General features: G+C 38.4%; 1 protein-coding gene across 1 annotated transcript in view; it reads right to left on the bottom strand.

The window, feature by feature from the left end:
• Positions 1-12,668: 12,668 nt before the first annotated feature.
• LOC137106422 (ubiquitin carboxyl-terminal hydrolase 15-like) overlaps positions 12,669-15,878 on the bottom strand; it is a 53,628-nt gene continuing 50,418 nt past the window's right edge. Inside the window, exon 22 of the mRNA XM_067489642.1 lies at positions 12,669-12,933. Coding sequence (XP_067345743.1) covers positions 12,811-12,933 — 123 coding nt within the window. The 3' untranslated portion in view covers positions 12,669-12,810. The remainder of the gene's footprint in view (positions 12,934-15,878) is intronic.

A 15,878-nucleotide genomic window follows, 5' to 3' on the forward strand; every position in this document is an offset into this window, starting at 1 on the left:
AAATATTTGATATGACGCTGTATACTGCATTTATCAGAGAACTTTACAGGGTTGTGTAACAGCTTTACACAAACTTTATACTGCACATTGCAATTAATGTTTTTACCCAAAGCACTCAGTCTGATATTAAATTGGCCTTCTCTGGGTTTCCACACTGCGGTGAGTCAGGTATAAGAATCCCTCCATGGAGACCAGTTTGAGTTTGCAATGCAGGGACCACACAATCAAAAGCAGGATCTATAACAACACATTGTGCTAGAGTTAGGTTTCAGGTGCATGAGTATAGTATAAGTATAGCATAAGCTACATCAGGCACGCTCTTACCCATTTGCTTTTCACTCCCGTGTGTTTTTTGTTTCCTTCTTTGATACTCTAAAATAGAATACAGGGGGAATCAGATGAGGAAACATATACCAACAGAGCAGTATATTGACAAATTCAGGGGCTGGTTTTCATTCAAATGACTTATACTGATAACATCAACAGTATTTGCAATTTTAGATTACTGTAAACCATCCATTCACAGAGTAAGTCCATATTTAGTCCATTTTAAAACACATCCTTGATAATCAAGCAACTGATGGTGTATAGTTTGGTATGGTCTGGCATCTGCTGATGCCAGTTGAGTCAATAAATACATTAAAGGGCAACTTCACAGATTTTCCAATTCTACTGTACATGTACTGTATATAAATGTATATAAATTCCCTCTTTCTTTCGTGTATTAAATGTGCATCTGCTCCTTGCACAGAGACTCCTCTAGATGACACCATCTGAAGATGTCGTGCGGTTGTTGACATTTACGAGATTGTGGTATTAATCAATCTGCTCCTCCCGAATCTTTTTTACATGACATCATCTGTACAAATACAGTAGAAGCACTGGAACGTTTAAGATTCCTTATCTACGTGTCCTCCTTAGAGTAGGACCAAATGAGTCTAGTGGAAAATCCGTGAAGTTGCCCTTTAAATACTTCGCCCACAAGAGAAAGTGTGCTGATGATGAGACCTACAGTTTATAATGGGTCTACACGAAAGTTACTGGCGCATAGAAAACAGGGAAAATCTAAAACAACATGTTGCAACAACAGAAGGCTCTAATTTGAATTCTTTTTTTCTTCACTATTTGCTCCTTCTGCAACAAATGTGTTGCCAGGGCTCAGGAAGCCACAGACTTATCAGGAGCATGCGTCAAATGCTGTGACTTTGAAGGGTGATTTCTGGAAATGAGCCTAAGACAATTTTGGTACAAACCTTTACATTCATCACACCATGTCAAAAGAGAAAATAGTCAAGTCCGGAAGTGTCAATCTACGTACCGGTTAAGAGTACATGGAGCACTAGAGTGACAATTATTACGCCAGAGAGACAAACACCAGCAGGAATAACAACCCAGGTAAAATCCCAACAGGCCTCGCTGGCAATATTAGCTCTGTGACAGGATGATTCATCTGTAATGAGAATTTACAGGGTCAAAAGTGATGCTCAGACAGCACTCAAGTAATAAGGTTTTATAGGAGGCTTTTCAAAGAATAGTTTACCACTCTAAGAATTATGCTTATTTGCTTTATTTGCCAACTGTTGCAAGAGAAAGTTGCTACCACTTATATACCTTTCAGTTTAGTAAGAAGCAGAAGCCTGGCAGAAGCTTGTTGATTAGTTACATTTAAAGGTGCTGCTAGGTGGGTTTTACTACCCTTGGACAGAGTCAGGCTGTTTATTTCCACCTGTTCCTTGACTTTATGCCAAGCAAAGCAAGCCAGCTGCTGACTCCAGGTTAATATTGAACAGAAGCCCATTAAGTGGAATCGACCTTCTCATGAAACTTGGGTCAAAAAAGTAAGAGACATATTTCAATTAGCAGTTTGAAAGCTAAAACTACGATTGTACATCCCCTTCCAAAAGTATTGTAACTGCAATGCTACTGGAGACATTTGTACTTATGATCAAAAGTTTAGCATTATTGTCTAACACCTTGATACACTGAGGAACATAGCAGCCTTTGAAGAAGAGAGCTGTGAAGAAAACCCCCCAAAAACAACAGTCAGTAATCACCAACAACCTCCAGAGAGCAGAGTGAAGGTATCACAAGCCACCATTTGAAGGAAGCTATGCAACATACATGCCCGTCATCATAGGTAAGAATCCGAAAGAGGTTGGAATTTCCAAAAAAGTACAGAGATGATCCACAAATGTTCTTGAACAAAGTGGGGAGTCTAAAACAGAAGCTGCTGTGCTCTTTGCTCTTTCACCTATTCAGTTGTAAATACCCTAAAATAGGAGATGAAATTGTGAACCTTAATCTTCAGTGTAAAATTAAATTACATTTAATGTTCCAAAACTCTGACAGGGACTGGACATCCTGCTCCCAAGAGTCACTTCTGTTCTCAGTTTCTGTGTGTATGAGAACAGCACATCGTGATGATTCTGTTTTGTGAGACCTTTTGTTTACACAAATGGTTTCAATCATCATTTCACATAAAATTCGATTAATGCCAGGATACTACTTAGGGTAAACTGTAGATGCACAGACATTTGTGATTACTGTGTTGGAAATTGCGTGAGAGTTAACATCTGCTTTACTGTGGCTAGACAAAACGTTTTTAAAATTTGAGCGAACAATTTACATCCTAGCTGATATGTTGCCTCGGGTGGTTAACATTTAGACAGAGAGGTAAAACAAAGTGTAATAGATCCAGATTAGATCACACAGGACACCGGAATAAGAGAAGAAAGAAGAGAAGAGAGGAGGACAATGAATTCCATGTGCACAAATAAGGCACGTTCGCCTTCAAATTGTACTTACTGCATTTATCAGGACAGTAAATTACCGGGACTGCATAATTTACATCAAGCCTCTTCACCTGTAAGCATTTGTACATATAAAGTTACCGTGTGACTAAACTTGAAGGTGTTATTAAGCTCAAATGATCTGTTAATAACAACTACATACCTGCAGACAAGAATTAAATTGTTCATCTGTAAGATTTAAGCCAACAGCTTTATTTTTCTCCTAAAAGATAAGAGAAAGAAAACAAAAAACACTTTAGGCTTAGCAACATATAAAATAGAGGTTGTCGTGTTTGGCTTGTACTATATTCATAAAGAAGTGATTGATGAATCATTACAGTTTAATGTCAGAGTAGAAAAACATCCCTAAATGAAAGGCTTACTGCAGCAACAAAAGCAAAAAAATACCTTGCTGAACCTGTGGCTCATGTGTTGGCAGATGCCCTGTGTTTGCTACAAAGCATCATTTGAGGTCTAAGTACCTCTAATTAGAGCGTTCTTCCAAAAATGGGGTTTTAAATTACATAACTCGCCAGCAGATAAAAGGAAGTACGTGTGCACAAGAAGCAGAAATGCAATCAGTGCAAGCATGTTGTGACAGCTCCTACATGTATAACTAGATTGAAAGACTGGTTATCTAAGAGATAAAACATATATGGCATCTGTTCCAGTGAGTATTTTTGAGATCACTATCTGCAACCATCATCGGAGAAACGTGTCATTTCTGGCACCTGTCGGCATTCACAGCAGAGGTGATTTTCCTAACAATTGTGTGACACCTACCACATGCACGGTGTGTTTTTCTTTGATCTGACACTTAGCCGACCCTGCAGCCTTGGCACACAGCCCCACAGAAAATGATGCAGCCGTCTGGGATACCACCTTTACTTCTTCATGACCCTTATGTCTTCTCATGACTACCTCCCATGCTGGAGATTTATTGCAAAACAAGCCATTGTACATGTGATTAGATTTACTGCCATTGTGGTAATCAAATGTGTAATGGGAGTAGCGTTTTGACGTGACAACATGTTTTACCTTGGAATCTCCCTGCAGCAAACGGGCATCTTATCCAGGACTGAAAGGCTGCAGTAAACTAAAAAAAGATTGAAGATATAATTAAGATATAATTGTATCTTCTCTATCAAGCATTTAGACACATACAGTCATCCTTAGTTTTAGAAAAAGGGATCTAGGGGATCTACATAGGTGAGAAGTTTCATCAGTCTAAACATGTTATACCATGCCCACAGTAGACAGTTCCTGTGAAAAGTTCAACTACAGTTGTAAATCAAAGCATAAAGTAAAACTGTAGGAAAGAACAGCACCCTTACTTCTGTTTTGTGGTCTAGGACAATTAATGTTTCATAGGAACTGAAAGCCTCAAGAAATGTTTTACAATTATAGAACCTCTCTGAAGATACATAACAGTAAGAGTATTTATGTTCCTCTTTGTTGTTTGAGGTGTCCTGTCAAGAATTTTATCAATATACACTACCAGGAATTTAAATTTGGGGGATGCAGGGGGGATTTTGGTGAATGTCCACTGGTCACACATCCTCACGCTGCATCCAGCTCATTTAAGAAACCACATCTATGGCCTCCCTCCTTTTGTAGTTAGTTACCATAACAATAAGATTTTTTTAATGGCATCAATCTATAGCCAATCACCATAATTTGCATGTAATTGCAATATGTCCAAGGGACCTTCCTGTTTCTATGATGTTGAAATGCCATGAACCTAAAATTCCTAAAAATTCTACTTTCTAAATTGGCGAAAGCTCAACCTGATTCACTCTGGAAAAGCTACGTGTAACAGAGAAGATTAAAATGTACATCTGTCCGGATGGTTTAGCAGCTGAAAAGCTACCCAGCAGGTGGTTCTCTCAGTTTATTGCTCAACCAGAATCTAGAAATGTATGAAAACATTAGGAAATACCTATCGCGGCTATGACTAAAGCCAATAAAATCTACATACCTGCACTGGTATGAGCTGCCAGCAAACTTAGAAAGAATGAAGGCAGTTACTGTAAATTATGTATCTGTGGAACATATGGTCTGACACATCTAACCACACTTGTACACACTTTCATTTATCTCCAGCTGATTACCCTGTTGAGGAGTTTTATATTAGGCACAGAGTCTTGATATCTCACCTCAAACCACAGAGCTAATATTTTAAACATCCTTCCCAAAAGTCTTGCTATTGAATACTTTCCAAAACTTTCAGTGGCAATGTTTGCACAACTGACACCTGGTGAAATGTAACAGGCCCCACCACAACCAAAGGGCATAGATGCCATTATTACCTTTATGCACAGTTGAGGGTGTGGATCCACTTTAGCAAATATTATCTGAAAAGCAGATTTAACATGGTTAATCGAGACGTAAGAGTTTACTGCACAAAACACAGGAAGTAAGTTTTAGCTTTCATCAGGCTGAATGCACAATTCCCCTACTCATCATTTTGGATGAGCTCAGACCTAAGACACCTGGATTCAGGTTTCATATGGGGGATTTTCTTCGTCACTGGCTATTTTATACAGTCAGAGAATTCCCTTCTCAATTCACATAGCTCTTAATTGAGGTGAGAACCTGACGCACAGGTTTGTCAGAGCCCAGGTTTGTCAGAGCCCAGGTTTACTTGCTTTCCTTTCTTCCTTACAATAGCACTATGTTAGGAGCTATTTGGACAACATTAATACAATAACTCAAGCAAAAGGTCAGATGACTCTTGCCATAAAAGAAATGTGATGGTACACACCTTATTATGTAAACATGACTTGCTGCCATATTACTGACACATAAGTTTTAGAAAAAGCTCCTGCTGTCAACGCAATTTCTAAGGTTCAGGAAGAGGATGGTGGGATTATTTCCAACTTCATACATTAATAGGCACCTGACATAATGTAGTTTCTTCCAGTAACCACGGCATGAATAACTTACTGAAATTTCACAGTTATCATTCACGTGATGATAAATTATCACATAACTGGGTAGATTTTCAGTGAGTAATCTTCAAGACAATACTAAAACAAACACGCTGTGTAGTTTCCTGAACCCTGTCGTCTGTGTCACATAATCTGGTCTCTTTTTTGTGTAGCATTTCTACTGTGCTGAGTGGGTCTCACTCCAGTGCACCATTGGCTCACAATGAGGCCAACTTTAGATTTCATTGTCACTACAACTTGTGACCAGGAGCAACAACCAGAAACATTGTGAGGTAAAAACAAAAACAGTTTTAATATTTTAAGACGTGCACCTTTTCTCTGCTAACATTCTGAGAGGCATGAGGCAGACCCACGCAGATGTCATTCTCTCCTTTGTAACACAATGAAACAATGGCAGTAACTGGACAGGTAGGCTCCCATGAGAGCGTCTGCTCCATTGGGTCGAAGTTTACTCCGTCCCACAGCTCCTCGATACCTGCGTCACAATCAATGGCGCGTCATTGAAACTGTATCAGTTGTGAACAGCACACACTCAGCTTTTTTTGGTGAATAAAAGCTTTCAAATGACTCACGGTCTTTGAATGGGCAGACCTGGACTCGGGGGGCATCCACCGTAGCTGACCATCCCTGTGTGCAATGAGTTAATGAGGTAACAAAGTTCACAGAAACAGATCAGAAGTGCTTAAAACCACCAGAAGAAGTGACAGAAAGTTTACCTCAATACAGAGGCAGGGTAGAAGCCTGGTGTAGGACAGGGTGGTGCGCTTTACAGGTTCCTCCTTCTTTATCTGAAAGGTAAACAAAGCTTGTTATATTTATGCACAATAATGAGAAGAATGGTAACCATGATAAAGGTTACAGTTGGATTCAGTAGAAATGACCAGACATTTTGTTTTTGAAAACAATCGCATATATTGCCTTTGTACTGGTTTTGGTATAAAATGGAAAAGGAAAGAAAATCTGTCAACTTTAAGTGAAGCTTAAATGGAAACTTACAATTAACCTGTTTATTTTAATACATGTAAAAAGGCATTTTAAAGGCAAGTCTGTTCTAGCTTTTCTGATCACACAATTATCCTGCAGTAACCGTCATATTAGATTTTTGGCCACACCAAAATGTCAAACTGATTCTCGGTTTCCAATAAAGAAAAAGGACCAACCAGTTTACTGGCACCTGTGCCAACACAGATGAAATCTTTGAGGCACAAACGGAGGTAGTAGTTGTAATCTTCAAGCATGTCTGACACGCTGATGCTCAGCTCCTTCCTCTCTGTGTCTACATCATACGAAAGCCTACCAGCTAAAAAAAGACAAGGGTCAAAATGAGACACATGTAGTTTCAGCTCAGGTGCATTACAAGCTTGTGTTGTTGTTTCCAAGCGTGGGGTTTGGCAATAGCATGGTAAAGTTAATGAGCTACAGGAAAAAGGTACAATTATTGTTACTACATGTTAGACATAATTACGATTGCCTGTTTTGGATAAGACAAATATGTACTTACTAATACATTCTGGGACATGTCTTCGCAAATCTTCACTGGTGCATTCTGTGTAGAAAAATAATAATCGTTAAACAGGTGATGCAAACGTAATCTACATGCGGCAGTTTTACTTGTACTGCAGTTTTCTCTATGTGAGTCATGTTCCTTCATGTTAACATAACCAGACACAGACATGTTTAGAAATGTTTTATTTGGGTTGCCAAACTGGGGCGCACACATCTGGAGAATGATGTCGAACCCAAATGTAAAAAAAGCTTTTCAGATATAATAAACTGTATGCTAATAATAAGTTATGTTATTTATGTAGTCTGCCATTTTTAACCCCCAATAGTCATAAACATATACCGATGAACATGAAACATTTGAGAGGTAAGAGTCTATCCCTTGGAGAAATAATATGCCTGGTTCCAACTGCTCTAAAATTCAGACACCTTAAATGTGCATATTGTAAATAGTAATTAAATACTATTTACTTATATAAAACAGTTATGTTTTTAGCCTCAGATTTGGTCAGTTCAACCTTGTGCTATACGCTTTGTCACTGTAGCAGGGGATGTTACATAAGGTGGCCAATTAAATTTAAGAGATGGCCAGTACAATCTCTGTCCCCAACTCTGAAAATAACAGGAGATTAAAGTGGTTGTAATTTTGCTTATCTCTGTCATTTACAACAAAATTACACAACACGGTTGACATCAACCTTTTATGTATTACATTTTATTGTCAGTTCCAGTTCCAAGTTTCCTATTTGAGCACAGTCATATGCCCTTAAGAGTGTGTTTGCATTGTGCTCGCATTCTTACCTGGAGCATCATAAGTGCCTTTCCAAGTTATATCACAGTAGTCTGGCAACGTTTTCACCGTTACTTGAACTTGCTGGTTTGGAGAGACGTCAGTGCAATCGTTCTCCACATGAACCTTTAATGAAGGGAACATAAGAAAGCAGTGACTTATCTGCTCTGGTTCAGCTGTGTTGTGTAGTGCACTGTTCATGTTTGGACACAAACCTCACAGCTGGTGAATCATTAAAAGTAGTTTAAAGGAAAACCACCCATGAAATATGTAGTCTTATCTATTTGTATGGTACAGTGCCGTGCTACCTGCTGTCCAGACATTCTTTGCCTCGATGTCCTTGTGAAGCCAATGGTTTGACAGTTTCCCATCATCCCTGCAGTAGTCGTGCAAAAGGACACACCGCGGAAGTTCTCTGTTGAACAAGATGCATCACAATAAGGCAAAAAAGCCAGAAGACACACAAAACACGTGTCAAACAAAAGCTGCCATTCAACTACGCCTTTTGTTTTGGGTTGGCCCAAGTTCAGATGCCACACAGAAGATCAGCGTGTGTCACGTTTTGTTCTTTAGTCAACTGACTAAAATACAATTAACGGGAATTCTTTACTCCAGTTTAACAAGTCAGGAATCCAATAGAGTCTCCTAACAGCATGCAGCTCCACCATGAACATGTGCATGTCTGTGTGGATGACTCTGCCTTGGTGTATGTTATGACCACACCCTATCAGATCATCGCATTTGTTTGTGGAATCAGGAACACAAAATGTTAATGTACACAGACAAAATGCAAAAGCAGAAGTTAGTTCATTGAAAGTGCTGGCGAATTTTCATTTTAAACTTCCTCAATAGGAAAAAAGTTTAATGTCAAACGTCTGGCACTGCCCTGACTTTAATTGCATTTTCTTATTACTGTACAGGTGAGCCGCCTTGTACCAGGATGTAATCTTATTAAGCAGTAATCAACATCATTTAATATGCATAAAATGTAATGTGTCTGAAAAAAAACATACGCAGCTTCTTCCTTCATATTTGCAGACATTTGTGTGCGCATAAATTCTCAAATACATATTACTAAAAGTCATTATTTAGATAACTTTTCATTACTGTGCATAAAAGGTGGTTTAATGACTGCACTGTCCGCAGAACCATGAACCAGAGTGTCTTTTGGGTTTATTCACCTTCACCTTCTATGCGGGTGGTGTAACAAGTGGTTTTTGCACAGGTGGTTTTTGCAAACCATCCACAGCGAGTGTATCGAGTGTAAATGATATTCACAGCAAAGCCTCAAAATTTAGACACTTTCTAAATCTGAACAATTGACAAGTAATTCGCACCCAACATCTTAGCCTTGAGCTAAGACATGATGGCTAATGTTGCAATGAAACACAGAGACGTAAAGCTGGTCTACAACCCCCATTCAACTCTTGGAAGTTGAACCAATAAAGTGTTAAAGCAATGGAGAGTTGAACAAGCAATTGGAAGGAAGGGATTACATATTTTACTCTATAATAACATGATGGATAACACATGCCTATAGAATACAATAGGAATGAGTCCAAAAATCTGTAAATGTGCCTTATTGCACTAATGTTTCCCTCTTTATGAAGTCGGTGTGTTTTTGGTTGAATGCCTGAAATAACATCTGGGGTTAAAACAAAATCCATATATTATCACATTTTTATTCTATAACTTAATATCCCACTCACACAATTTTTGAGCTTTGAATTGTCTTTTAAAGGGCACTAAAAATAGGCTAAATGAGACCACAGAGTTTACAGCTTTGTTGAGTTTATATCTCGTGATTGCTACCTATAGGAGGTCACTATAAGAAGAAAGGGTTTTGTCGAAGAGGTAAGTGCACTGAATTGAATTATAAATTGCTTTAGTTTAGTGGTGGTGAGGTTTATGAAGTTAGTTTGTAACCTACCAATAGCTTTATACTTCCAGTGATTTTGTCTAAGCTTCAAAATCCATAATAATGGTGCTCATTTAGCGAAAAGTATCAAAAAGTTCTGTTTGTTACTGAGCTTATTTGCCACAATAATTCAAAACTCAATTTGTCAAGGCAACCAAGGAGATGCTAGCTTCTGGCTTAGTAGTGGCTTTGAACAAACTGGTAAAGTTGTGACACTGAGGTGGAAACAGCAATTCACAATGCGTCATAGAGGAAGTTGGTGTAGTTACTTAGTCATGTTAATTAACCATCATGTCAGTGTCATACTGAATCATGTACATACCAGTAAGTTGGAGTACAGTTTTGATTCTGAGGTGTAGTGAGCACTTCTGTTTTCCCTCACAGCTCATGACCGTGGAAAAGCTCACATTGAGGAACACAGTTGAGGCATTGAGACCTTCAGGAGTGTTCTGACATGGGGGGGAGAACAAATCTACACAGGAGAGAAAGCCAAAAAAAACATTTCCATTTCCATCCAAACAGTTTTCAAGAAGTTCACTGGAATCTTTGCTCATTGTTAGCGAGTATTTGCATAAGTCCCAATGAAGTCATAGATTTATTAAAGTCCAAATCACGTTAAAATGTGGGAATGTGTCCTCCTATGAAAGGAGGCTGGTATTTTAGATAAAGCATCATTCGGGCCGTCATAGAAAATTCCTTCCTCAATTAGTAATAGGAAAGAACAAAATATGGCAACATCTTTTCAATAACTGTCTGGCATCACATGCCTATTTACTGTATACCATTAAGTTTACAGCTATTCTTTACGTATTCTGCTCAGGTGCAACACAGCAACAGAGTTAAAGCTTTAATTTGAGCATAATCTTTCAATATTTATGTCTTCTTATTGCATGTCACGTGCTAAAAAACAATTTTCAAGCTTCATAATAGGTGGGGCACCAGGCATCATATCTTTAAAAATGTTTCAATAGAAGGCCTTTCACTTGCACAATGATGTGGTTTTAAAGCCTTTTACTCAAACTGCTCTGTATCCACTTCTGGCCATGACAATGTAACATTAAACAGACATGGACAAACTCTTAGTAGTAGCATTATCAAGTCTGTATTGTTTATAACCATGTCCCATGTGTGCATGCATGGTTGCAGATGTGTTGCAGCATGTTTATACTCACTGTCTGGCTTTGGCCTGCAGTGAAGGCCCTGCAAGAAAAGATGGAGAAAAGAGGCAACCAAGTGAATCACACTGTACCCAAGAAACCTTCAACGTGCGTTTATTAAAGTAATTCTGAACAAAGAGAACAAAGGTACAGGCTCTCCAGAGAGGGGGATTCCCAGACTGTAAAGGAGCATTTCACATCCTCATTGCTCCTTCGGGTGAAACCTCATTGGTTTTTTTTTGGTCTGCTGGTTTGTTATGGTTCAGGAAAAGTCTATTCAATCATCAGTGTAATGACCAGTGTTTTTAATCAACTGATTATTACAATACAGTAACATCTTTTCTAACATGACAGTGGCAACAATTGATTGTTTGTGCTAAATTTATATCAAGTTGGTCGATTACATTGCACATTGATGCAACTCATGCATCACCAAACGCTTTTTTTATTCTTCCTTTGGCTCACTTCCAAGCCATAAAACAAAAACCAAACATCCCTGCTTGATTGAGCAGGCTGTACGCACTGTGGTTAAAGCTATTCCAAATGTTCACATCCACGGCTCAGGGATGATTAATGACTGATGCCTACATGATGTAAAATCATTTGTCACGTTATCATATGACGTCAGGTTTCAGGTTTTTACCGCACATGATGAATACTTTCATTTGTTCCATGTCTACATTGATATATGAGCTGTGCTTTTGATCTGAGATATCCATCATCATTAGGGCTTCAAACACTGTAGAGGATCTCAAAACATTACAGCATGGATAATTTTGTGAAAGTCAACACAGCTTGTGTCTGAGTTTACAATAAAACCCTGATTTCCTTGCCTTTAAGCACCTTTACTGTACATGCAGAAACTTGCACAAGAGAAACAATTGTATCTACTTGGTGCATGTGCAGCACTGATAGACATAAAGATAAAGCTAAAATGAAGTAAACACAGTATCACCTACCGTATACTCTCCACCCAACCTCATTTGCATCGTTTTGGTTTCCTCATTTGGCTTGGTAAATGATTAAATGAGCATAACACTCAAAAAGACTTTATGAACTAGACACCTTTTTTTCCTCATTCTTACCATAACCTTTAGTAGAATTTACCTGTCAACATTCTTGTACGTGTGCACACCTTTGCAAGATGTATACAAATACTTAGGTCGCACAATAGGGTTTGAAGTGCCATGACATTGCACTGACTCATGTTTTGAGAGCATTAAAAGAAATCCATAAACAGGCTCTACCTCAAAAGCCCTGTCAACCACAACTGTGTAGTAACAATAGTCATATTAAGATTGATTTCCTCTAAATGACGAAAGCAGCATGCAGTAGTCCCAATAGCATGCATGTAGCTGTAGGAGGAGATACAGTAGTATACAAAGTATTGTAAGTATAAATTTACTGCCAACAGTAATATCAGCTATAGTTGTAAAATTATACAGTTTTAGGAAAAAGTAGAAAACCCCATCAGCAGTTGTTTGTAATTTGAATGCTTCCAAGAATTTAGTTTTTTACCTGAGAACACCTAGTGGTGCATTTCTCTATCCTCTCCAGTGCTGTGTTTTCTGCTGCAGCTCCATTCAGACTTAAACAATAGTGAGACATCAGTAAGGCCACCCAGAGAATCATTTTCAGAGCCCCCACTTGTCTTCTTCCCTCCTTGTCCAAACCACGTAGTCTGTTATTTCTTCTTTTTTCTTTACCCTCTTCTACTCCCGCGGGGGCAGAGTGGCAGGGTCAGGTGAGGCTGAGCTGGGAGGCTGATGATAGTTGCAAAGTGGGGAGGCTCTGTTGCTGGTTTTGTCCTTGATGTCATGAAATCCTGTGTAGAGTGCAGAGGCAGAGTGAAAACAGTAGATTTAAACATCAGGAGGCGGGGCACTGGTGTGGGAAGCTGAGACACAAATATAAAGGCTTTTCCTCTTTAGCAATGTTTAAAAAAAAAACATTAAAGTGCTCTGTCATACTGCACGTCAACTTATCTTCTTTATTTATACAAAATAAATGAAGAAGGTTAAATGGCATGTTCCATAGTTGTGACACTTTCAAAATTTCTATGGGACCGTCATGGTAATAACCTTCAAGTGGAAAGAGTACTGAACCCCCACCCCCACTTATATGTATGTATTAGGATTTACTGAGAGAGAAAAAAATCCCATTTAACATTATATGTTTACTATTACTTCCATTTAAAATTCTATTTTTCCTGACAGAAAAGGTTTTACAGTAACTTACTGAGAATGCAACACTGGGCTTCAACAAAGAGATGGCTAAAACTTGATACAAGTCAGATGCAAGTTTATTATGCTGTAATCCTCCTGTCGAGTTTGTTTTCTTTAATGCCACAGGCAGAGGTGAATTTATTCAGAGACATAAATTCAAGACATAAAAAGTTTTTGTTTTTTTTTTCCAAAAACTGAGCCGTGTTTTATTGGGTTGATATCAGCATCAGTTAGTCATAATAGTGGCCAGTGACATTTAACATTTAACAGAAAGATAACTTCCTCGTGGCTTCATTCCTTCTACCACATGCCCTAACATGGGCAAAACACAACATGAATGAAATTCACTAGAAACTCTGTTCTGCCATCTGAGGAAGATATTGTAATTTTCAGAGAATTATACTTATTTTAGGCTGCAGTAACAATTTTGTTGGCCGTTTACAAGCAACTGAAAGAGTTGTGGACACCACACTATTTTATCAACTATTAGTGTAACTTGTTAGCACACTTTCTTATTTACACAGTAATTTTTCTGGCTGCATGACTAATTTATGTGCTTCCATTTAGTTTTTACTTCCAGAGGGAACTGTCTATTTAGCAGTAAAAATGGCTGAATTATGATACATGATAAATATCTCTCTGTGTTTTTTGCAAAGTGGGCCAAATGATCAGGTAAGATAAGACCTCACCCTAGCCAGTGTGAGGGCCCCACACAGGTCTGATGCTTGCAGGTCATTTTTTTGAAATCTGTCTAGCATGCACCTCCTTGCATTGGTGCAATGGTTGTCAACGAAACCACTTTCTTCTTCATCTCCTTTCAACATGCACTGATAAGATAACTACAGTTTTCTGAAGACCAAAAACATAAAAGCAAGCCGAACTTAGCCCGCTCCTTGTACCATGATTATGTGCAGTAACTGTAACCCTTTGACACAGACATATGACGTCTTTTTCTACAGGTGCCTCCTTTGTGCTGCTGCAGACTTGTCCAAAACCCTCACTACAGTGCTGGAGAGCATAGAGTGGAGAAGAGCTTGCACGCAATCCTTTACAGCAAGCATACAAGGCCTTGTAATCTCTCCTCTTATTCAGCCTGTCATTCCACTGCTTGCTCTTTCTAAAGCAGGCTGAGGGGTGGAGTGCTGCAGCGTGTTGTCGAGTGTAGGAAAGGAGTGATGAGAGAGGGCTATGGAATGCATCAAACTGTATAGATATAAATAGTGTCTTATACAATACTTTTGTTTATTTTGCCTTTCTGGTATCATGAATTTTGTGTATTTCTCAAAAACTTATTAACATACAGCAACAAATCATCACAAAACAATTAGAGGCAATGTTGTGATTTAATAACTTACCCTCAGACCGCTAATGCTGGGAATGAGACAGGACAAGGATGTACCCAAATGCAGCTTACAGGCACTTCAAAGTTCATTTCAGGTTCTTTGCCAGTTCTAATGACAGTTAATTGCAGTGCAACCAGAGTTCTAAAGTCTGTGGTCTCACCAGTAAAGCAAGATGAATGTCTTCAGTTCAGTTTACTGTCAGCCACTGCACTTCTGTTACATAAGAATCAAAGCATTGTGATAACTGATGCAGGGAATATAAATCCAAATAGTTTCACCTCAAGGATCCACCCTCAGAAAAACAACAACAACAACAACACACTAACTTGCTGATTCCCAGTTACACGTGTCTAATAATAGAATAGTGCCAAACCCATAAACCCATGACATGCAGGAGATCCTCACTGGCTCAAAGCTGTCCCGTGCTGGCACTCAGCCCGGTTTGTGGCTGCTTAAGGCCTCCTTACTGATAACGTGAGGAGAGTGACACTATATTGACATAACCTTGATGGAGCAACTATCAATAAAAGACTTATTGACTTAAAATGGACTGTTTATTGTAGTAATTTTGTAGCTCTTTTTAATAATTAACAGAAGTAAGTTTAAACACCTTTTAGATTTTGTCATTGACCTCTAGGTAAGTAAACCTGTCCACCTTTTGTGTGAGGGCTCTATCTACTGGAATATATTGTGTATTGCAAAACATCTTTCCACTACATAACACTCCTCAGGAACAACAACTGAGTTATAATAATTAACTGAGTTATAATAATGAAGTCACACATTGCCTATAAAAGTATTTACCCTTAGAAGTTTTCATTATTTGTTTTATTACAACATTCAATCATGGTCAATTTAATATGGTTTTTATGACATAAATTTATATAAAAAAACTCAATGAAAACAGATTGCTTTAAAATAATCTAAATTAATTAAAAATAGAGACAAGCTTGCATAAGGTTTAAAGTAACTCACCTAAATCATCACTGGTGCAGCCAAATGTTTCCAAAATTCAGACAATTGGTTAAATTGCCCTGAGGGCACTGAGGTGTTCTAAGGCCTGTAGCATAAACAAACCTGGAAGCTCCAGCTACTGGTGAACCCCGATTCCAGCCCAAAACTACAAGCCATTGATAATGAGTTTTTATTTATAGTGTATTTAGTGTACTCACTTATATAAACTCATGCATTTTCCCTTTCAT

This window comes from Channa argus, chromosome 21, assembly GCF_033026475.1.
Source record: "Channa argus isolate prfri chromosome 21, Channa argus male v1.0, whole genome shotgun sequence".
Lineage (NCBI taxonomy): Eukaryota > Metazoa > Chordata > Actinopteri > Anabantiformes > Channidae > Channa > Channa argus.